The following is a 23194-nucleotide window of genomic DNA, read 5'->3' on the forward strand; positions in this document are numbered from 1 at the left end:
TGATTACGCAGTCTTCACGGCCTATGGTGGATAAAGCCGACCGTTGGCTGCACAGCTAATACGGCAAGTTCTCACTTCCGGTGAAAAAATAATGGAGTCAGAGCTTGTCCTTGTTGCTGACAAGGTCAATAAGGTAGGGTAGCCCATATGAAATCTGAGTGGCAAACCCAGGGCAAGTCTGTTGGTGGTACGGTGACTGCTTGTCTTGCCACTCATTGCGCTCATTGTTGTGAGTGCACAGTAATAAGTGAACACAACTAATATCTTCTCTTATTTGGAATATGGCAGTTTGACAATAAGAACAATGTTTAGAGAGGGTTTGGTAAGAGTAGCAATCTGAAACTGTGAGTGGTATGAAGCCCTTTGAGTTGTACACTAACCTAAAAACCAAGCAGACAGCGTAGAACAAAGAAATTAAGAAACTCACGTCAGTGTTACAGGATCTGTAGCGTTTCCTCTCTCCAAGACAGTACTTGCCTCCCCCAGACGGACTGAGAGACACAGGAGAAGTGAATGAGCAGGTGATTGAAAAGTGAGACGACATTTTCAACACATCACATCGAGCACCATAAATGCTCAAATCACAAATGAATTCTCCACAGAAACAGTCTGCGGAACGCTGTGAGTGTGTCAGGAAAGGTTTAGTGACGGCAGGTCATGAAACAGGCCTAAAAAAATTAAAAACTCTGCCAGAAGTCTGTCTGCATTTGCTGCTTTGCTGAGCATCTGTGCCCATGATTCATTCATGAAATCCAAGCTGTCCTAAGAGCTTTTAAGTGTGACATGACATTTAGATTTGGGAGGGAGACTCAAGTGTGTAACCTCAGAGCGATTCTTGACTCAGTTCTTTTTCGTCATTCGCTCTTCACTTCACATCTACTGCGTTTACGAGTTGTTCTGCTCGTATCGTCTCTTCCCTTCTTCTCATCTTCATTTGCCTCCCTTTCCTCCACTTGACTGCAAAACAACTCTGAGACCGGCTCTGTAATGAATGAGTTAACGGCTGGTATGACTGTGTTTTCTCTCTCACCCTCCTCTTTGCACTGATGCCAGAGCAGCGGCGATCACCTTACACAGGTGTTCCACATTATACCGGTGCCTTCTCCTCTTTCCTGCCCCCCCCCCCCCCCCCCCCCCCCTTTCCCCTTCCGTCTGGTTCGCCCTGGCTCTTTCTTGTGTCTTCCCATGACGTGTTTGACGTAATATCTAGCTTCCAAAACAGTGGAATGCAAACACTGAAGATGGATAAAGATCCCAGACGTCTAGCTGCCAGACGGAGATGCATTGGACAATGACTTGTCTGGTGAGGACACACAGGAGGCCTTTAAACACAACCACGCAATAATATGCTGTGGAGAGAGAGTTGTGTCTTTAAGTCCATCTTAAGCTAATAGATCATCCAGTCACCAAAATCACCAAATCGTGGAGGAAAACTGAAGCCAGTGCACTTGTGTCTTGATACAATAACATGTACAATATGGCATAACATTTGTCTTTGAAGTGATTTCAGTTTAATAAGACTGATGTAGAATTATGTTTGGGGACATGCTTGCCTTGATTGAAAATGTAAGACATTCTGCCATAATGGTCCCCCCTTACTTTCTACAGTTTAAATCCACAGAGGCTTTCTCCCCTTCTCTCAAGTGTGGGTTGTATATCTTTGGTAAATGAAGAAGCAACTTCAGACTTATAGTCACTGCTATTATGTCTTTCTTGGATTTGACAGCTGCACCTCCTTCTACTCAAAGCAAACACATGTGTACCTTGTAACTCTGGCTTGACTCAGCATTTAAATGCTAATAGCACGTTAAATCTCCCCGCAATTCCAAAGAATATCTTGAGTGACTAACTTTAAATCCGCTTTCAAGTAGAGAACCATTGCATACATGATGGGATCTTTGAAGCCTTATTTGAAAGACTGTGTCCTGCATGGTATTGTGGATCAGAGAGCATCAAGAAACACATATATGAAATTGTGCGGCGTTACAATTTTGGAACCAGTGTACTGTCTGTTGTACCACAGATTGAACAGGCTATGTTGATGGGTCATTTGTTTGTCAATATAAAAAACTGTGAGACAATAAAAGGTTAATGTTTGAGAACAAGTCTTCCCTTTGAGCTTTAAATGAAAAGCTATCAAGGAAAGGAAGTAAACATATACCCTTGTAAATGTTTCATTACCAATTTGCTTCTAATTATCTGTACTAGTATCTTTACTACCACTCAGACGCACACAAAACCACACGGCATACACATGTGCACATACACACAAACACACACCTGTAGGCAGGACCTGGATGTGTGTGTTCAGCTTGCTGTGGCTTACTTTGCCTACTTACGCTGGGCTGTCACAGTGCCTCATGGAGGAGGATACACCGCCCCCACAGGTCCTGCTGCACTCCCCCCACATGGACCAGGGGCCCCAGCCTCCGTCCACACTCTGAGGCCAGGTACCGAACCCAACACACTCCCCCTGGTAGCACCACTGGCCGGGTGGAAACAGCAAAACACACACAGAGAGGGGGTAAAGTTTGGTTATTGTGCAGAGGGGTTAACTCTTCAACAACAAAAACACAGAGACACTAAACACTGTTTTAGAGACCTCAGCTAAGACTCAAAATAACATGCAACTTATCACCACACAGAAAAATGTCAGTCTTACAGTTTTCCATGAGCTCACAATAAATGCATGTGCGACTGCCTACAGTAAAATGCCGAATATACATACTGACTGACTTTCCTTCAATAACGCCCTCTCTCCCCCTCCATTGCAAAACACACTTTAGCGGGAACTTGTGAAGACACCCTATTATTACAATTCCGCATTAGTCCTGTTATCTCCTACCTATCATTTTCCATTTTGTTATTGCCATCCTGGTTTCCTTCTTGGTGAACATCATTGTTGTACCTTTTATCTGACTCAATTAGGTCGCGTCCTGCGTATTGCTGAAGGAGTAGTTGTTTTTTCTTTCCTTTCTTTCAAGGGTTCAATATGAATAGTGATATAAATGTTATATAAAGCTATATTAATTGAGGATCCCAATCTTCTGTTTAAAACTTAAATTCACAACGAATATCTTTACTTTACTTTGACAATTATGACCAAAAATGTTGCCTATTGTTAGTTAATGCTTCAAAACTCCAGGTAAATATTGATTTAATGATTCTTCTCCAGTTGTGCTGGTGTTACAAGAAGTTTCATTCAATAATTCAATGTTTTTAGGCCTAGGTGAGCCGGCTGATAGCTGCGAGCTCAGCTTAAAAGCTGTATGCAGGACGTACACAACACCCTGCTTCTGTTCAAAGTTCATAAACACAAACATCTCTAAAACGGACTTATCTTACAAATCAAATGAAAATGATTAATCTTTAATTTGTATTTGGTTGACTGTAAAAACTAAAAAAAAGTGTAGTTTTAAGACAGAATTATGTGTTAGAACTGATCCGCTTTGAGCAACACATGTTTTGCTATTTCCCTGAAAAGGTTCCCTTCCTTAACCATTATGATACCGAAGCTTAATTCACGTCATCTGACTGATCAAGCACGTTCTCTTGTGTAGTGTTTCCAGTGTAGTGTGGCGTGGTTTCAGAGGTAGGTGAGGGATTGAAAGCCCTGTCCAGCGTGTCAGTAGTGTTTTAAGCCTCGTGCTAAGCTGTCCAGAGATCCAGAAGGAAGAGGGGATCAGAGACAGCCCTTTGTCTTTCCAACTGTGTCAGTAGGTTAAGAACCCAGAGAGACGGGGACAGTCAAGGTGAGGGCTACGTTGGGCCACTGTCCTATTTCACAATTACTCACTCACATCCTGAGAAGCTATGTAAACATGATTAGCTGTGGCAGAGAGGAGCGAGGACACGTAGAGATGGGAAGAAGGGCGGAGGGAGCATGACACAGAAGGAAGGAAGATGAGGTCTGCTTTTTGAAACAATCTTGGAGTATATCTGTGTGAGTCTATGTGAACACAAAAAAACACTCCATTGGTCAGTTTCTGCCACTCTCCCACCTCCTGCTACCCCTCCCCCATTCTCTGCCCCCCTCTCTCCCTGCTCCTGTTGGAAGGGCCTCTCTCCATTACACGCTGGTTGAGAAATGGCTGACATTCATATTCCTTTGAAGCTGCCCCCGGCAGGGGCAGACAGGGTATGCCACCGGCTCTCCTAAAGCTGCTCCAAAAGCTGTTCCAAAGCCCCCCAGGCTCAACCTGGGGCCCCCTGTGTTGTCCAGGACCCTGTCCGTGGGCCCCGACCCTCAAAGGCTCCACTGAGCTAATGGTAATCACGGGTGACAGCTCGTGACACTCTGCTATTCTTCCCTTTTAGACCTCGGACCATCCAGTGACAATGGCTGCCATAATCCGTGTTAAAACTGTCTCCCTAACCTGGCTGGCATCAACAGCGGGCTGATGACCTCAAGCCTGGCCTGCTTGCGTGTGGGTGTATGTGTGTGTGTTTGGTGGCTCCCACTGCATGAGTGCACACGCAGGGAGCGGTACACCCTTCCCAGAGCGGAACAGATGCAAGCTGAGCCAGTGAGGTACCACTAACTGAGGCTAATTGCCTCACTTAGAGCAGAGTAACAGAGTGCTCATTTCACATCACCAGGTACTGCACTATCCGAAGCTCAAAGGGTTGCTCCACCCAAATGACAAATACACCTCTTGTGGTAATAAGTTATGCCGATAGTTAAGGTTATTTAATTATTTCAAAACTCTAAGATTTCGGCCTCTGTTAAAAATGTCAACTTAAATCATTAAGATGAGTTGACAACATATGATTAAGTCCCAGTAACTCTGAGGTAGTTAGATCGAGCTTTCAAGAGAAATTCATCCAAACTATTTCTTGGGTAGAAAGTTCTGCCACTGAAAAGTATTCACAGTGAGGTGTGTGTATTATCTAGACTAAAGGCCTGATCACACCAGCATAAATTTGAGTACAGGACTCTTCCTTAACAAGGGTGCTGTTCACATAATAAAAATAAACATATAAATACTAATTAGGTATTATAAGTTAAAATGTCTAGACATAAAACATGAATATACTAGTATAATTATACATCAAAGTGAGTTGTGTAGTGCTTATCAGAGAAACACATTAGATTAGAGGTGTGCGTTTGAATGTCAGCTGGCTTATTAACTTCTCCCTCCTCCTCCTGATCTGACAAGGACTTTTGTTTTTCAGTTAATTTTTCATCATTCATTCATCATTTAATCCAAGACACATCAAGAAAGTCGTTGGTGAAATCTTCTAATTCTTCTTCATCAATCAAAACCCCCAAAACATCAAATTATTCAGTTTTAAATCGTTGGAGACTAAGAAGGTGAGCCAGTATTCACATCTGGAACGAGAACAGAAGCTTGAGCATCCGACATTTTTCTTGATTAAATAACTTTGACAATTTATTGATGATTAAACCTGTTGGGGATCAATACTCTGTTGATCCTCCTGAAATGCTATTGACAGGAAAAAGTTCTCCATTGTGTTTGGGGGAACGAAGAACAAGTGAAGGCTATATTGGAACTCCAACCGACGAGTTTTTCTGGTAAGCCTTTAAACACCTGACAAGGATTTGATGACTTACCCCTTTCTCGATGCTGCCAGTCTGGCACAGAGTCCCCTCTGCAGCCGGGATACTGTTTGTTACACAGCGGTTGCTTTTGCTAAGGCACCAGAGCTCTCTACACACTTCCTAGGAAAGAAGCCAAAAGCAAGTTGATCAGAATAAATCAATTCAGCAGACAAGAGGGTATATTGCTGAATCAGGGTGAGAAAGATTAATCAGTAGCCTTAGGTGATTTTCCACATAGAGTTTTTTTCTCTGACCAAACGTCAAAGAGACAAACAAAAAAACACCACCACAAACAGCATGGAAATCTATCTACACAACTCCAGATCAAATCAGAGGACTAGAGGAGTTCGATGAGACCACATCAACACTGCCGAGAGGCAACTAACTGCAAGAGCCCATATGCTTTGGATCATCGTGCATCTTGAGCAATATGCCAGGGGTCACTAGCTGCTCTTAATGTTCTCTTATGAGAAATGAAGAGTCAGCTGGATCAACACCATGACTAACGTTTGCTCACGTTCATCTCAGGACCACACGAGACCGTGACATCAGTTCAAGAAATCCCTTCTCTCCTGCTTAGGGGAAATCAAGAGTGAGCAATAGGCCTCCCAAGTCTTAGATAAAGACGAGTTGTAGGCCGAACAAATATCTTTAGTATTACTGAGTGGTCTGAAGAAACATCATATCTCTGTCTTCTCCTGCTCACCCTCAGTCTAGGACGTAAGGAGAATCCATTTAGACTACTGAAGGAATGGTGTGTATGTGTGTGTGTGTGTGTGTGGGTGTGTGTCTGGGAAGATAGCACTAAGTTGCCCCCAAATAAATAAAACCATAAAGTGAACACATGTTACAAGGACAGCTCTGCACAACCTTGCATTAAATTTCCCATTTAACTGAACTGGCTTCCCTCACGTCTCCACTTCAAAGGCTTTTACAGGACAATTGTGAGGCAGAAGAGCAGGCCCATGAAAAAGAGTTATGATCCCACGCATAGATTCTGACCCCCAGGGTCAGTAAATATGCCACGGCCCTGCAGCTCCCTGAGCCTATCCAGATTAAATAAAGCAGCAAACTGCCACTCTCTGGTTGCAGTGACTCCACTCTGCCAGCTGGTTTCAATAACCTGACCCAATGCTCCATTCACTATCTGGGCCCAGCTGAAAGGTCAGCAGCCAGGGCTTTAACGAACATGGATACGGGCCTGATTGATTTACGCAAAGAGAGAACAAGCTGGAGATGAAAAAAAGGGCAAAGGCAGTCAGGAAGGATTTTTGCTAATATAGCCATCAACGGTTGTTTATTTTTCATACTTTCAGCTCGCTCGGGTTTGAAAAGTACACAAACAGCTTTGTCTGGAAGCTTTGAGCACATGCAGGCTTATAGTCAAACTGAGAAGTTGGAAGAAGTCACTAAAAAACTAATTGTCCCTATAAATTACACAAATGTCCTCTGTTGACGTTTGTGTTACTCTTTCTCTTTTCAGTCTCGTGCTGTGATTCAAAGTCTGTAATACCCCTTGGGTTTAAGGATCTTTAAAGTCTCAGAATTAATGGGAATCTTTGATGGCTTCAGGGGGCCATATTCAGTGAAATATGGCTTGTTATATTGCTCTGCTTGAGAGGTTCCCAACATCTTATACCAATGTTGCCTAAACATTGGTATATACGGACACTTGGTTTCGTCCAAGTGCCCGTAAGCCACGATATTCATATTTGACTCGAAACAATGTCATTTTCACCATGTTTAAAGCCTAAAAGTACCTAAGTGGCTAAGCTAGCTGACGTTAGCATTTCCAACGGTCCCTTAATGTACCTCGTTGGAAGATATCAGTGGACATTAAGGCTAAAAACTATTGATGCCGTTTTGAGTTGAATATGAATGTCGGGGCTTACAGACACTCGTATGAAACCATATTCTAGATAGGTCACTAATTTCTTCAATTGATTTGGATTTGGCTGCAACACTGTTTATCCCGGACACACCAAAAGTGTTTTGTGGACTCAAACTCTTCACCAAACCCTCCAACTTTCTAAAAAGTTCAAAAACTAATTTGGAAAAACAGCAAGAAACTATAAAAATGTAACACATTTATTTTATAAAAGAAATTTAACAGATGTTTGGGTTGGGAACCACTGCTGCACATCATTGCTCACACACCAGTTGTACAGGACACACCAGGTCATGTGCGGTGGTTAATTGTCCACCCTGTCCTGAGGATAAATAAGTATGATGTAGCTTAGTAACCAGAATATCAGTTTGTTCTGGTTAAAAACCTTACAAATCATTTTCTTATCTTTCAGCCTGAAGCCATAGGAGTTGCAGGTTGACCAACATGTTTTTTAGGAGAATTATTAAAAGGACATTATGACTGTTTGACATTATTTATAGATATATTAGAGATAAACTTTGATTTGTTCAGGTTTAACTTGTCTGCCTTTCCTCTGTATCCTCTGGAGTCCACAACAGTTAGAAAATAGACAAAATACTCATCTTAATTTTGAAAAGTTCAACAGGGTAAGGCTGAGCGTTAGATACAGAAACCAGACTATTCCATTCAGTACCGTAAGCAGTCGCAGAGGGCATCTCTTTCACAGATGGCTGTATGAAACAGATCTGATTGTCAGATTAAAACCTCCAATCTAGCCCCATTGAATCATTGCCGGAATCCAATCCGCTCATAAATCTCATAAATGTGTTTCTTTCATGCTGATCTAAAACCACAATTATGAGCTTATGAGCCAAAATGACAGGGCTCGATTTGGGGGATGTTGTAATCTGCTGTCAGATACTTCTTTCAATGAAATGAAATAACTACATGATCTCAAGTAATCACTGCCCCCCCCCCCCACAATGTTGCGTTATTGTTCATTAAATTGGATGCGGATTTCTGCAAGCGTCTCTCACTGCCTGTTTAACTTGTATCAAGGTTTCCTCATTATCCAGGCAAGAGGGTGAATCATTATCATCAAAGGACACAAAATTTAAAAAGTTTAGGGAGACATAAACTTGAAGAAAAACTGTTATTATTAGCTGCACATCACTCACATCTTCAAATAAGAGAAAAGATAATCTCATTCCTTTGATACCTGTGCTGTCTTTGTCCCAAATTTCAGATCTCTGTACCTCACTGTACTGAACTAAGTAGTTTAGTGTCATACGTTTATCAGGAACAGTTTTATAATTGATTAATTATATATGTGATTTTCAAATAAAAGTGTCAAAAATGTCCTGCAGCGTCTCAATGGCCCTCTCCCCCATTTCTTGCTGTTTTCCTTCCTCCTGCATCGCACCAAATGTATAATCTCTAACTTTACTTTAAATCTTATATATAATATCCACAAAGGGCATACCACAATCTGCTCTCTGTATCTGGATTTGCTTTTGTCAGAAATATATTCAGATTAATGCAGAGGGTTAGGTTCCAGGTGATTGTAAAATCTGTTTGCAATGTCATTGATTAATAATTAATAAAAACCTCTATGAGGGAATTACGTCAGATTAAAAAGGAAGCTATAACAAGATGGTCCCGAACTTCAACTAACTAACCCTGACCCTAGCCCAAACAAATACGGTGAAAACTGATGACAAGAATTTGATGATGAAGCACAATGAATTTTAAAATATTAAACTTATTGTATATAGAGTATGTATACCATTGGCTACCTCTGATTATTATGATCTGATTATTAGATGACATCATAGAGGTAAGGGACACCTTCTTTCAGTGAGTTCTAGGGCTGCAACTGGCAATTATGATTACATTTTAAATTGAAATTAATTATTCATTTACATTTTTTTGGCTATAAAATGTCAGGCAACATGGTAATTGTAAATTTCCATGTCAAAAGAAAAGTTTTCAAAGTGTGATCAAAAGTTTATAATCAAATTATAGAGTTTTTCCAATGACATGAGACTATTCAGATTGGACCCTATGAGCATTATGTACACAGTCTGTGTGTTTCTGCAAATCAACCTTGAGATACCTTTGTCTACATCATCCTATGTGAACTTATTAAACATGTAAGAGCAGTCGCTTTGGCTCAGTGAGAAGAGAACATGTGATCAGCAGAGTGGCGTGAAAGATGCTGGTTTCTTACCCCATACTTGCACTGGCGGGAGGAAGTCCCGTACTGGAAGCGACACTGCTCGTCTGCGTCGTACACCTGCCCCGGGGCCACTGTTGGGTACAGGAAGTCTCGTTTCAGAGGTTCATTGTCCAGACACGTCCCCCGACCTGAGCTGTCAAAAAAACAAACCTATAATAGGATTGTTTCTTACACAAAGGAACCTTTCTATACCAATAAATTCCCCCCGCCCCCCGCCTCTTCTCTATTAGACCATGGCAGGTGCTGTTTGACTCATTTAATTTGACCACCAAACTACCACTGTAGGAAGCTTGTCAAAGATTGAAAATGACATGTAATTCATGTTGATATTACACATCAACACCTGCTAATCAAAGGGAGTGTTGAAGCACAAGCCGAGACATTTTACCGGAGGCGAAGGGGGAAGGCTGTCGGCCGATTTGCCTGTCTTAAAGCACAAACTCTCTCTGATTATATGGCTCTGCGCGCGTGTTTCACTGGTTGAGCTGGATCCACAGAGGAGCCAATAAAATGACAGAGCAGGGAAAGAAGGAGAAGAGTCTGGAGTGAGCTATGGGTCATATGTCCAGGGCCTAGGATAATGTTTAGTCTGTTTTGTCAGATAGAAATATGTGCACTCACACAGAACTCTCAGAAGAAAAAACTCAACACACACACACACACACACACACACACACACTAGTTTTGTATTCTAGCAGAAAAAAATGTTTTGTGTCTTTGGTGTGTCTGTTAGCTTTGGGTTAAGATGCTGAGCATGTTTGACTCTCTGTGCTGCTGTATGGATGCTTTTTCTCTTCCCATCACTGAGGGCTGACACATGACTCACACATTATAATTCTCTGTTATTCTTTTGACCCTGTCACCTTTTCTGTGTAGGAGACTGAAATCATACGATAAGACAAGTTCCAATAAACAAACACAGATGTATTTCATTTCAGGCTAATCTCTGCTTCTCCCTGAGTCAGAGGATTCACTCGAGGCAAAAAAATATTACTACAACTATTTACTATAACACTCTGCTATTTTCCAGCTGTGGCAGCTGCAACATGCAGTGGAATTCTTTCCATCCCTCGAAAGGAAAAGTGGGCTTGGTGACAACAATAACGCAGAGCTGGGCTTTGTGATTGAGCAGACCGAGATTTGGGCCCGGATTACAAGAGAGGAGACGATTGAGGACTGAAACTAAGAGAACTTTAAACAGATGGTTCACCCAATTCCCCCAAAATATCTCTTTATCTCACTTAACTTTAGTTATATGCAGACAGACTAGTTCATCTCTGAGTTATTTGTCAAGTCATGTCTCACTTGAATTACTTGCGTGTCTTGTAATTTGAGATATATTGTTATATTTGTTCAAATTGCCATTTAAAAACGTCCCAATATATGTATTGTGACCAGTAGAAAAGTGTATTTCAGAGGAAGTTGCAGTTTAGATTGATTGGAAGTGTTTCAAACAGAAGTAATCTAACTATTTAGTCTGATGTCATCAGCATAACATTTTATAATTCTAGATACTGTTCTCTGGAAAGCTCTGTATAAATGTATCACAAACTGTTTATAAAGATGGATGACTCATCTCTACTTCCACTAGAAAAGACTAGAACAGTCTTCAGGTAAACAGTATGCATCCTTTAAATATGCAATATTTTTCATTGTTAAGTGATGAACTGCACTGTCTATCAAATATGTTCAAATCAAATATGTTCTCTAAGACAATATTTTACTAAATAAATCAATCAATCAACATCTAGTTAGCTGTTTGTCTCCATAACAGAGTGGCACATTCAAAAAAGCATTTTAAGCTAAACTTAAATGCTCCAGACTGAGAGGAGCAAACCTTTTCTCCCTTCCTTTTTGCTTTCATTCTCTTGTCCTCCTCTCTCCATCCACTGATCTCAGTTACTGAATGGAATAATCCTATTTCTTGGCTCTTGTTCCCCGGAGGACCCTCTCATCACAGAGAGAGCCTCTGAGGCCCCCAGACTCCCTTTGCACTGAGGGCAAGCCTCACTATTTATTGGTTTGGAGGGAGACAAAATAGTCAAAGTTTAAACATAGGGGCTATTATTTGACACTGTCGCAAAGGCTTCCTGTCTGGTGGATTCAGCCAAATTCATTATGCTGTGTGGAAATATCCTTTAATATGCAGGAGCACGGGCGTCCTTCGGACTCTGACACCGGTCATTCATGTAGATATTAACCGTCCCGCGAACCAACGATGAACCAGCAGCATGATTAAAACCGACTGACCTTATAATTATCATAAGGCACAAGTCACCCAAATCTATTATCAACAGAGCACATGGTCTCAGTGAGTTTAATAACCCCTAAACCACCTGCCTTTCAACATTTATTGCAAACTGGCATGCGGACCTGAGAGTATAAACTGTGAGTGAACTGTGAGTGCATTCAGAAACCATTACTAAAAAACCCAAACAAAGCAGAACATATTGCTCGAGCAAGATGGTGAATCTAGGCCAACACCACAGCCAAAGTTGTTTACTTGGCAAGGAGAAGCATGAGCGATATCCAAAACCCTGATTGAGGGAGAGAAAGGGAGGATAATTGGAGTTTACAGACAGAACCCTTTTGTAAGAAACATAGAAGCTTAAGGCAATAAAACCCAAATGAAAAGACAAAAACTGAAGCAACAGAGTGATACAGACGGAGGTATAATAAACCAAGCAAAGGGTGATGCTGCTCTGAGATGCAGTGAAACAACTTCGTGTCTCCTTTTCCTTGGAGCACAGCCTCGGTCGTCCTCAGATACTTGAGCCAGAAATGGACAGGAACCCGACGGAGCGGCAGAGAAGCGACTCTTTGTGTCCCAGCTGGAAGCTGGCATATAATACTGTCATCTCTGTCACAAGTGCTGTTCACTAACCCTCCTTAAACAGCTTTCAGCCGGAAACATCATCTGACAACCGCAGCCGCTATTATCCGCTTTCTTGGAGGGCCTTGCTAACTAAACAAGAATGCACAAACACACACACACATCGAGACCCACCGCAGACTTGCAACACATCCCATCAATACTTCACCACAGGGTTGTGTATTATTAGGAACTGCAAGCAACATTCAGGTCTTAGTGATGAGCGATCAAGCTAAAATGTGGTGAGAAAGGTCCTCTACGAAAAGACTGAAAAGGAAAGATTTCTGTGTTCAGTGTTTCTGGGTCTGTGACAAAAAATTTAGATAATTGGAACCCTGTCTGGTTCTTCTTTGCAGGGGCAAGCTTAAATATATGGGCTCTATTAGCAAGAGGACAATAAAATAAAAGGATAAAAAAGGGAATAATGTGCTCTGCATCTTTCTACCATGGGCAGATCATAGGAAGCCAGATACATTTAAGTCTTTATACATGAGCATGCATATTAGCAGAGCAGGGTAATGGTTTTAGAGGAGTGGACTGGATGTCCCTGTTCCCAGCTCCTGAGGTAAGACTCTCTATCACTAGCTTGTGACCTCTGACCTCATTTGTAAGGCAGGTACCAGTCCAAACAAAACCGTTAACTTGTTAACATCACTGTCTCCTTCAGATTTCAAATCAGGATCAAGTCAAACCTTATTTTTGATACTATTTATGGTCAGCTTTTCATTTTTAAACTAGACTTTCACTGTATTTACATTCAGTTCTACCTCTCTTACTTGGTAGTTATTGTCAATAGGCATGCATTGATATTTCATCACTATCTTCTCTGTTCATGGAGTGTTTTATTCTGAAGAAGCCACAGGAACGTTGCGTTGACAGCAGCAGCTCCACCAAAAAAGATGTGGTCATATTCTGCATTTTTCAGCGGCATATCAGTATTACATCTTGCAGGGGGTCAGACTGCGGTCGCAATTATTTTTTAACTGACATCTGCATTAAAACAATGTGATTTTGTTTGGGTGCACTGTAAACGGACACATCAGCTGCTCCTCTGTTGCTGGACGAAGACGCTGCTGAAGGAGCATTTGCTGTAATATTGAACTGGGTGTCCTAACATCAACCAGGACTGAAATCTAGAGGATTACAACTTAAACCACACCTGTTATAGCATAAAAATCCGATTTAAGTAGAACTTCCTTTCAGACAGTGATGTTGCCAATGTTTTTAAGTAAGCAGCGGTGTCCTGGCATGAACCTTCAGCTGTTTCCCTCTCTATAGGATCCTGTTCAACTTCACTTGGAAGTAGTCTGCTCTTTTAAAGACAATTGCACCAAGCACCACACACAGACCTGACAGTATGTTCAAATTTATAAGTTGATGTGGTACATGTTTGAGCCAACGTGCCTATATTTAAATCAACATCCATTTGGAGACATGTTTCTGGACACCAAGTCCAAATTTCACACAGCTTGTAGCTCTGTTTGGTTCTCCGCAAATTCCTTAAGGGAATATTTGTCTCTTTAACTCCTAAGTCCACTCTTATTCTCACTAGTAATTTTATAGCACTGAACCACTGGGCTTATCCAAGCCTTTTTTCCACTTTAACAGCTGCCTTATAGAATCAACACAGATGAGAGCAGTTAGGCTGAATCAAAACAATAAAGTTGCAAAAAATTAAAAAAATGAAGTCAGACACTAAAAAACTCAAACCGAGGAATTGGATTATGTGTCTCTCTCACTACAAGTGAGAAACATATTATACACGCCAATTTCATCCATTGTTAATACAAAAATATTGATTGGATCACCTCAAATGACACCGTGACTCACTCTGAGCTGTGTCTGGCATGTTTTTCCAATTTCTGCTGAACAACTTGGTTCTGTCCGCTAGTTCCACTGAGTCAGCGTGGCTCCTTGCAGCATTTTACAGCCATCATGCCATTGCTGCGAGCAAGCCATTTCAGAGAGCTGCTGAGGAATCCTTGACCTCATTCTCTGATAGTTAAAGTAGAATAGCATGCTTCTCATTTGAGAGAACAATCCTGACCACTTTCTGATTGTTATTCCCAAACAATGAAGCCGTTTCCCAGCAGTCGCTGAGCCCTCTCAGGGAAAAAGTATAATGGCTTTTATAATTCAAATTTCAGCTCGGTCTGTGGAGCAACCAGGCTTCCCCAATGTCAGAGTAAAAAGAGAGTTGTTGGAGACCAGGCTGTTGGGATTCAGGGATACTGTCCTGGACCAAATGGATTGCCATAATTAGTGGAGAAGAAAGAGTGAATTTAATTTGTATTATTCATTTATTTATTTCCTTTCTCCACTTGAAATGAGCTGTGAAAACTCAATTAATGCTGCTCATTCAGAAAAGGCAGTTTCATCCAATGATGGTTAAAGGTAAAACATTTCTGTTCAATCAAACTTTGCTCAAGTTCTTCCACCAGTTCTCTTCAGAGCTACACAATGAAACAGTCCATGTTACCTATAGTATTGTGCAGAACCAATGTAATCAAGGATGCATTGAAATCCACATGGGTGTTGCAGAGTGTACAATGAAAGTCAACTAAATGGTAGAGTTGTTTGTAAATGTAATGCCTTCCTCAATGGCTCTGTCTCCACCCTCTCTTTCCCTCTGATGGTTGGTAAAAATGCGGAACTAAGTCCTGCATACTGGCACAGTAGGGGTAAAGGCGTAGGGGTATCAGTCCTTCCATCGACACAGCATCATCACATCCTTCATATGCTAGACTCTGGAGGCCTTCTAAGCGTTTTGTATCATTCCAGACTGGCAGGACTCATTCTACTGAAATGTCACAGTGTTACTCTCCTGTGTATTTGTGTGCTCCAACGTGTTGTCGTCTTTGACCTATCCACTAAACAGTGGGGCAGTGGTTGAGGGCAGCTGGCCAACACGTCACCACCAAGGACCACACAAGCTCTAACATCACCCGCCTTGTGGTGCAGGGATGCATGGGTGGAAAGCACCCAGTTATCATACACGGCCACAAGGAGGTCTGGCAGGAGTCTTAGTGATGACATGGATGTGAATAAGTGGGGAAGGAGTTTCATATAAGGCAGGCTAGCGGGTCACCACAAGGGCCGGCCAGTGGCAGGCGGGTTGTGAAGCGAGACGGCTGCAGGCTGCACCTTTTTCTGTACTCCACACACGCATACACACACACACACACACACACACAAACACACATGGAGGCAAACCCAAACACACTCAGACAGTCCCACTGGGAACAACCATCATCCACTTACTCGAGAAAGCTGGTGATGTAGTCTTTGCTGCAGGCAGACCAGGAGAAAGGGTTGGTGTTGGCTGTTATGTGAGCGGCCATCAGTTTGGCTGTCTCGTGGCCTTTGGTGCCGCAGGAATTCCCGATGCCATCATGGTTCATCCCAAAACTGAAACACACAAAATAAATGGAATTAATGACTTTGGCAGTTTACTGCTCAGTTTAGATGGAATGACATTGGAAAGTCCAGCATGCTAACTGGAGGATTTCTCCCTCACTGGCCCCGGCTGTAATGTTCGAGCTCTGTGGCACTGAAACAGCTGTGTGGAGGAGAGCCAGGGGTCAAGGGTCAAACTCTGTCTGGAGCTCCGCAGGAACGAAAAAGTTCTAATCACCACTCTCATGCCAGCTTGTCAATCACCGCCTGCAGGTCTGAGCAGGCCGTAAGGTGGGAGTCTACACCAACAGGAATGGGGATGGGGTGGGGAGGGGAGGGGGGGTCCTTTAGATCAGTAGCCTCACCAGAGAGAAAGACCCAAAACCCAAACACCTTACAACGCTGTGGTCTTTTATGAAAGCTCCTCAAGAATTTATTTCACACTGAGGGCTGAAAATAAATCATTTGAACAATTCATTAAAAAAAAAAGCTTATCTGTCTGGATATCATTTGAGAGAAAATCTCAAGTTTCAGCAGGATGTCAAAGCTTACTTTTCCTTGCAGTCCAGGAGCACAAATCAGGTCTAATGTATATAACAAACCCAACCACATCTCACAGTCTGAACCTGTTTTTCTAAGGCTGGCGTTTATGACATTTTACCCTACTCTGGAAATAAATCAGCCGAGTTGAAACCCCACTGCAGTGTGTTTTTTTTATACATCCTCTAGAAGCAGAGACTATTTTTACAACTGCCCCACAACAGAAGCAGACATGAGACATAATAAAGGAAATCGCCATCTTGCTGAACTCTCTCGAGAGGGATATGTAGACTAATACATCATCATTATTTTGCTTTATATTCAGGAAGAAAGAGCCAGAGGTATGTAGACACTGACATTTACATGAGGAAATATGTGGAGATACAGTTCAAGTCGTCTGCTGGGGGAAAGAAGGGGCTACATGCAGGTCTGGCGAGCCCAAGCAGTCAGCTATGTTTGTTTAAGAGCAATTATTAGAGCGCACAGTCGTGAAAGCGATAAAAGGTTTTACAAGGATCTGAAGCAAAGAAGGAGTCTCATTGGTAGTAGTGTGGACACAGGTCCAATGAGTTGGACTCCAGTCAGTATCGAGTCATGAATCTGATGAATGTGGACTCCACTTGTCAAAATCACAAAAGACTTTCAAGTTGAATTTGAACTTCACCAGCAGTGCCTTGTGATTTGACTTGGACTTCAGCGTTTTTGACTTGGAATGACTTGATGTCCCACACTGTGAGGCTACACCCCGTAAAAGTGGTGTCTGAGCTCATTTTTAAGCAGGCATGTTAACTGAATTCAGTGTCCTCGTCTAGTGCGTTAACTTGCTAATGTCGAATTCAACATTCTCTCTCAACTAAAATGTGACATTTGATAACTCACACAGTCAGTTAATGAATTTGGCATAAAAAGGTTGCCTGTTCGTTCTGTTTGTGTGAAGGTGGCATCCATAACAAGAGCAAACACTAGAACTTTGCATCACAGAGCTGCAAGGCCTGTTGTCAGAAATTGCATATGTAGTCATGTAATCGTATTAGGGGACCAGTGACGATGATCTGAGCAGGGCTGACAGAAATAAGGACAAGTAGTGAATTTTATACAGTGGGTGAGTTACACTGTTTACAGAAAATGTTCTACTGGTCGGAGAGTAAAGACCATGGGGCCGCTCTGAACTGAAATGCCTGTTCCTAAACATCTGAAACTATGCCAGTAAAGAAAATACCAATCTGAAGGAAGGAAGAAAAGACAAAAGACAAAAGACAAAACACCAAACAAACCCATGAAGATGACAATATGGTGAACAGAATAACAATAATCAATAGGTTGAGCCATAAGCTATTTTCAGAGTTAGTCAAATAACCATTGAGTTTATATAATGTCAGAAAATAGAACAAATGGCCATGACATTTCCAAATTACCCAAGAAGACGTCAAATGTCTAATTTTGTCTGACTAAGAGTCCAAAGCAAATATTCAGTTTACAGTTATACAAGAGGAAGAAAACATGGAATTATTCATATTTGAGAACAAGGGAATTCAGTGAAATTTTGTGAAATCGATTCTGTTTATTTATTAAAATGTAACCATAATCAGTAAAATGAACAAGTGTAGCAGCTCTAACCATGTTTAAACTTCATATTCACTGATTACAGCATTATATTTGTCCAAGTTTTTTCTTAGAGAAAAGCAGATTATCTGTGCATAGCCGTGCATTTTTAAAGAGAGAAAATGTTTAACACATGAAATTCAGTGAAGGTGACAAGTCCTCCTTTTTCTCTTGTACATGAAATTGACCTGTCTGGACGAGTGCTTCTTGCTCAAAACCCATTTGCTTTGTCCCACCTCTTCCATTTAGATCATAAAAGAAACGTAAAGTTCGATATTTTATACCGGGATCTCTTAAAAAGTCTTAAAACTCACTTGTGGCCAATCTCGTGCGCAATGGTGAAAGCGGAACTGAGGCCGATGTCTTCATTGATGCTGCAGCTCCTCTCCGGCTCACACATTCCAGCCACTGAGGCCAAGCCTGTCAACAAAACACACACACACACATGCCAGACAAACACACAAACACAGGGTGAGGACATAGCATTCTTAGGAGGCTTGGTCATAAATGTGGGTTTCCACACTTATGATCAACTTGTTTACAGCAGTGCTGAAAGACAATCTACTACTATACATTCACTTGGGGCGTTGGAGAGTTGAATTAAGCATCATCGGCTAGACATTTTTTTTTTTTTTTTTTTTTATTATTTCTTGTATACTACAGAGACTGCAGGAAAATGTCCAGACAAGGGTTAGATTTATACATTTCAATTCACGGTAACAAGGGATCCCCAGAACGCGAGCCAAGGAGGGTAAAATAAGAACCCCCTGACCAACACTGTGTTTTCCTCATTTTTCTGAAGTGGGGTAAGAGAACGAGGGAGAGGGGGAAAGAGAGAAAGGGAGAGGAGATGGTGTTTAAAGTTAAAACCTCTTCCCAATCCAGGTGTCGCAAGTCCTATTTCTCCTAATGCCTGACAGGTCAGATAGGGAGACAGGAGGCAATCCTTCACAGATTACAACTACAGGTGACTGGAGAGTGGATCATATGACAGCCCAAAGCAGGTGTGTGTGTGCGTGTGTGTCTGTTTGCATGTGTTTCATAGGAGGATGTGTCTAACTGTGGGAAGGAAAGAGCATTTCATAATTTTTTTAGGCTGAGGACACTAGAGGACATATATAATGTAATAACCCTAAAAGGTCAGTGCACACTTTAGGAAACAAAAAACTCTCACATAACTTTTAACTCTAAAGATTCTAATAATTCTAATTCATTTGAATTTCCATCTAATTTGAAGATTGGGAACTGGTTGCTTCCGGATTAACAGGCAGTGGAGCTGATTCTCTAGTCAGGTGTTATTAAAGTGGGAGAGATGGATTTCAACACATTCAAGTTCAACCATCCTGATTTAACCGAATCAGCACTAGTTCAAATCGGGTTTCCATGGCAACGTTTCCACACTGTGATGTTTAGGTCATCTAGTGATGATTGGTTTGCCAGGGCTGAAGAGGAGAGCAACTATTCTCAAGGCGTGGGCAACAGCCACTAGGAGGGCGGTGGAAAGACCCAGGTATTGTTAAACAAAGCTTTCTTGTTGGACATAAGAAAGGGGTTTAGGGCAGACACAGATTTCACCTTGGTGCTCCTGGACAAGTTGGCATTTGTAAAACATCTAAATCAGCAGTTGCTACATTTACTCTACCCCGAACTCTCAGTTCTCGAAACTGCAGCTTTGCACACCACTAATGAGATAACACAATTAAAATCAGACCGGTGCATGGAACATGACGGAACTTTCTGTCACCACTTTTCAATTGGAACTAATTTCTCCTGAAGGGGAGGAGGCATATAACAATAAAACTAGATGTTTAAAGTTAGGTTATTTAATGTATAAAAAGGTCAGATAAAACGATATAAACACCTGTCAAAACCCAAACAACTAAAGAACAAACGGATTTGAGGGTCTGCGTAATTTGTATCGACTGACTTTTTAAATTGATCTCAAGAAATTCAAACTCTCACTTTGTGATGCATGAACTCAGTTCTGCAACTTCCAGTCAGAGGCCAAACGAGCGCTGAGCGTTCTTTGCAAAGCGTGATATTGATAAACTTGACAAACCATCCCATTTGCACTACAGTGAGCCAAGACATAAATCATGTTTTGCTGGTCAGCGTCCCTGTATAGTTTGCATGAACTCTGGCTCCCTGTTGAAGTGGCATGGCTTTTGTATCCTCTTTGCTAAGAGGCTAAACAAGAATAGACTCGCAAATCAGGAGGCCACTGAAACCATTACTGCAGGGAAAGAGGGAGCCTGGAGGTGAAGAAAGGAGGAGGAAAGGGAGGGTGGCTACTCTACGATTAGTTTAAGAATGTGTGTGTTAGAGAGTGAAGTGTGTGTGTGTGTGTGTGTGTGTGTGTGTGTGTGACTGTGTGCACTCGCAAGTATTGGGTGAGCGCAGACACACACAAATCGCATTGCAAGTGTCTTTCTTTCTTAACACCGGGGTGGACTGTGTATTATCTCCAGCCCCGTGATTACTCGCCGACCTTAAAGGCCAGCGAACTGACCTGGTAGCATGATCCCCAAGAGGAGAGGCAGGAGAAGGGGGAGGAGAGGAGGGGTGGGGTCAGGGTGGTGGTGGTGAGACTACGAGGAAGCCAAGCAGATGCCAGGGCAATTAAAGCGACCGGGGAATGTGACGAATGCGGTCAATCTGTCAAACCACCCCTGAAGTCACAATATTACCTTCAAGATATACTGTGGTGCCTGCAGGGCCTTTACAAAGATAAGATGTGGAGAGTGGAAGGCCTGGGTGGGTGGGAGGTTCGAGATGGGGTGGCGTGGGGGAGTTGAAGAAGAGAGGGAGAGAGATGGGTGGATGTGTGTGTGAGTGTGTGTGTGTGTGTGTGTGTGTGTGTGTGTGTGCCATTGCCTGCTGTCCTTTTTCCACCCCCATAACCTCCAAAACCGGCATATCACCAACTCTATCTCCCTCCTGCATACTCTCACACTCCCTTTAATTGTCCTTTTCCCCTTCCATTTTCCTTTCAACTCCTCCCCTTCTTCTTTCCCTTCTCCTCCTTCTGTCACTACTCTCCTCTTTAGCCACCTGCCCCCCCCCCCCCCACACTCCACCCTAAGTCTCCTGCCTGGCCTGTCCAACACATACCTTTCTCTTTCTCTTCCTCAGCCCCAGTGGAAGTGTAAACACCTCAGACCAACTGGGGCTGGAGGCAGAGGAAAGAGAGAGACAGACAGGTTTTATAAATTGGAGGCCATGCAAGGAGGTGACCACGGCTGTCCGGGATTGGCACTCCTGGCCTCAACCAACAGAGGAGAGCCACCGAGGAGCTATAATAACCCAAGTGAAAACATCCCTCTGGTTCTGTCTGGTGCTCTTCTCAAGGCAGACTGCATAGGCTGCAGAATGAGGTTTGTCTGAGGACACGCTGTAGGTGAAAATGAAAACCTCTCCAGAGGGGGAAAAGAAAAAGAATTGAGCTCCTACACCAGAGAATCATATAGTATAAGATTACCTATTTGGCAGGAAAACACATGTTAAAGCAATGTTTAGAAACTTTTCTCTTCAGTCCACTCACCTAATGTTCCGCAGGGTTTGTTCTTGTAGGTGCAGATGTCATATCTGAAAAAAAGGGGAAAGAACAGAAACAATTTCATTAACTCTACATTTTTTATGTTTACAGTATTTTCTTCCACTGGCACTTTGCCGCTCATTCTTTCCATGTTTAATCACAGTATGACCAGATATAATCTCAACCTTTAGCATAACAATAGCATGTAATGAAAGCTGTGAAAACACCTGGTTCACTCCTTCCATCTATAGCATGAGCCTTTGGCAAAATGTCACAGGGCTAACACAGCACATGTCAATGAGAATAAAGTGAAAAGCTTCGGTCATGCCGTGTCCCAACTGCTAACTCCCGTAACTCACACACAGGTAATCCAATAGAGCCAAGGGGGAAAAACAAGGTCTGAACACAGTGGGCAACATCATACATTTAAAATGAAATATCCAATCATTCCAAAAGCTTTTAATCTATTAAAAACAAGGGCACAGCTGATTTAATTTCATTCTCCTTCCTAGCGCTCCTGCTTGCCATAAACTCCTCTTCCTTTCTTTCTTGCTCTCCCTCGGTGTCGCTCCCTCTTTCACCGCGGATTAGCGAGGTACAACCATGACCTCGTTCAGGACATCTGTTTGTTTTGACGTATTTCCAAAGGCTCCCCTTGTGATGGGACACATTGGCAGAATTGTAACTCAAAGTACCAAAGGAGCAAGAGGGGTAGAGCGGGTCATCCACTAACCAGAAGTTCAGTGGTTCATTTCCCGGCTCCCCCCATCCCATGTGCTGGTTTGTCCTTGGACAAGAAACTAAACCCCCAATTGCCCCCGTTGTCAATGTGTGAAAGACGTGTGATGGGAGAGAGCTGCATTTAAAAGCACTGTTGAATGGATGAATGGCAAAACTGGGATGTAAAGCTCTTTAAGTGGGGATCAAGATCAGAAAAGTGCTACAATAATACAGACAATTTGCCATTTACTGCTGCGGTGATGAGCAGAGTGTTGAGGAAGGTTGAGTTTAGTGTGTTCTGCTGGTCCATCTCTAAAGGGGAGCGGCACTGATCGGTGTTGATTGAGCTGTAGTAGACGTAGAATATAGTGTCCCCTGGCAACAGTTTTCCCTTTGTATTGTACATCAGTGCTTTAACTTCATTCTTCACAAATCTATCCAGACACTCTACCAGTAGATAGCAAGTAAAACATGGCTATCTATCCAAAACAAAAGACACATGCTCTTACATGTGTCGCACGTTCCCCAATTAGTTTTCACAATAGTATAATCTTATGCCTTGAATCGGAGGCTGCAAACATTTGTTTTCATTATCAATTATTCCAGTGAATATATATTCATCATTTAGTCATAAAATGCTTTTTCTTTAAGCCAAATGTGGCATGTCTTCATTTTGTCCCACCTATAAGTGACTTGTTTTCCAATTACAAATAAAATGAGTTGATGAATATTTAACTAAGTTTATATTAAACCAGTGTTGAATGAAGAAATTCAGTCACAGTTTCAGCTCATTACTAAAAGTCCTCTGAGGTGAACGCTGCAAGCATCCGCCATCTTTAAATCTGAACCTTTGTAAACGC

The 23194-nt window shown here is 42.2% G+C and overlaps 1 protein-coding gene across 1 annotated transcript in view; it reads right to left on the reverse strand.

The window, feature by feature from the left end:
- adamts6 (ADAM metallopeptidase with thrombospondin type 1 motif, 6) overlaps nt 1-23194 on the reverse strand; it is a 58794-nt gene that overhangs the window by 27746 nt on the left and 7854 nt on the right. Inside the window, exons 7-13 of the mRNA XM_062412254.1 lie at nt 21621-21664; nt 18394-18499; nt 15803-15949; nt 9661-9802; nt 5576-5683; nt 2340-2485; nt 428-491 (exon numbers count right to left, since the gene is read on the reverse strand). Of these exons, the coding sequence (XP_062268238.1) occupies nt 428-491; nt 2340-2485; nt 5576-5683; nt 9661-9802; nt 15803-15949; nt 18394-18499; nt 21621-21664 (757 nt within the window). The remainder of the gene's footprint in view (nt 1-427; nt 492-2339; nt 2486-5575; nt 5684-9660; nt 9803-15802; nt 15950-18393; nt 18500-21620; nt 21665-23194) is intronic.

Source organism: Platichthys flesus, chromosome 19, assembly GCF_949316205.1.
Source record: "Platichthys flesus chromosome 19, fPlaFle2.1, whole genome shotgun sequence".
Classification (NCBI taxonomy): Eukaryota; Metazoa; Chordata; class Actinopteri; order Pleuronectiformes; family Pleuronectidae; genus Platichthys; species Platichthys flesus.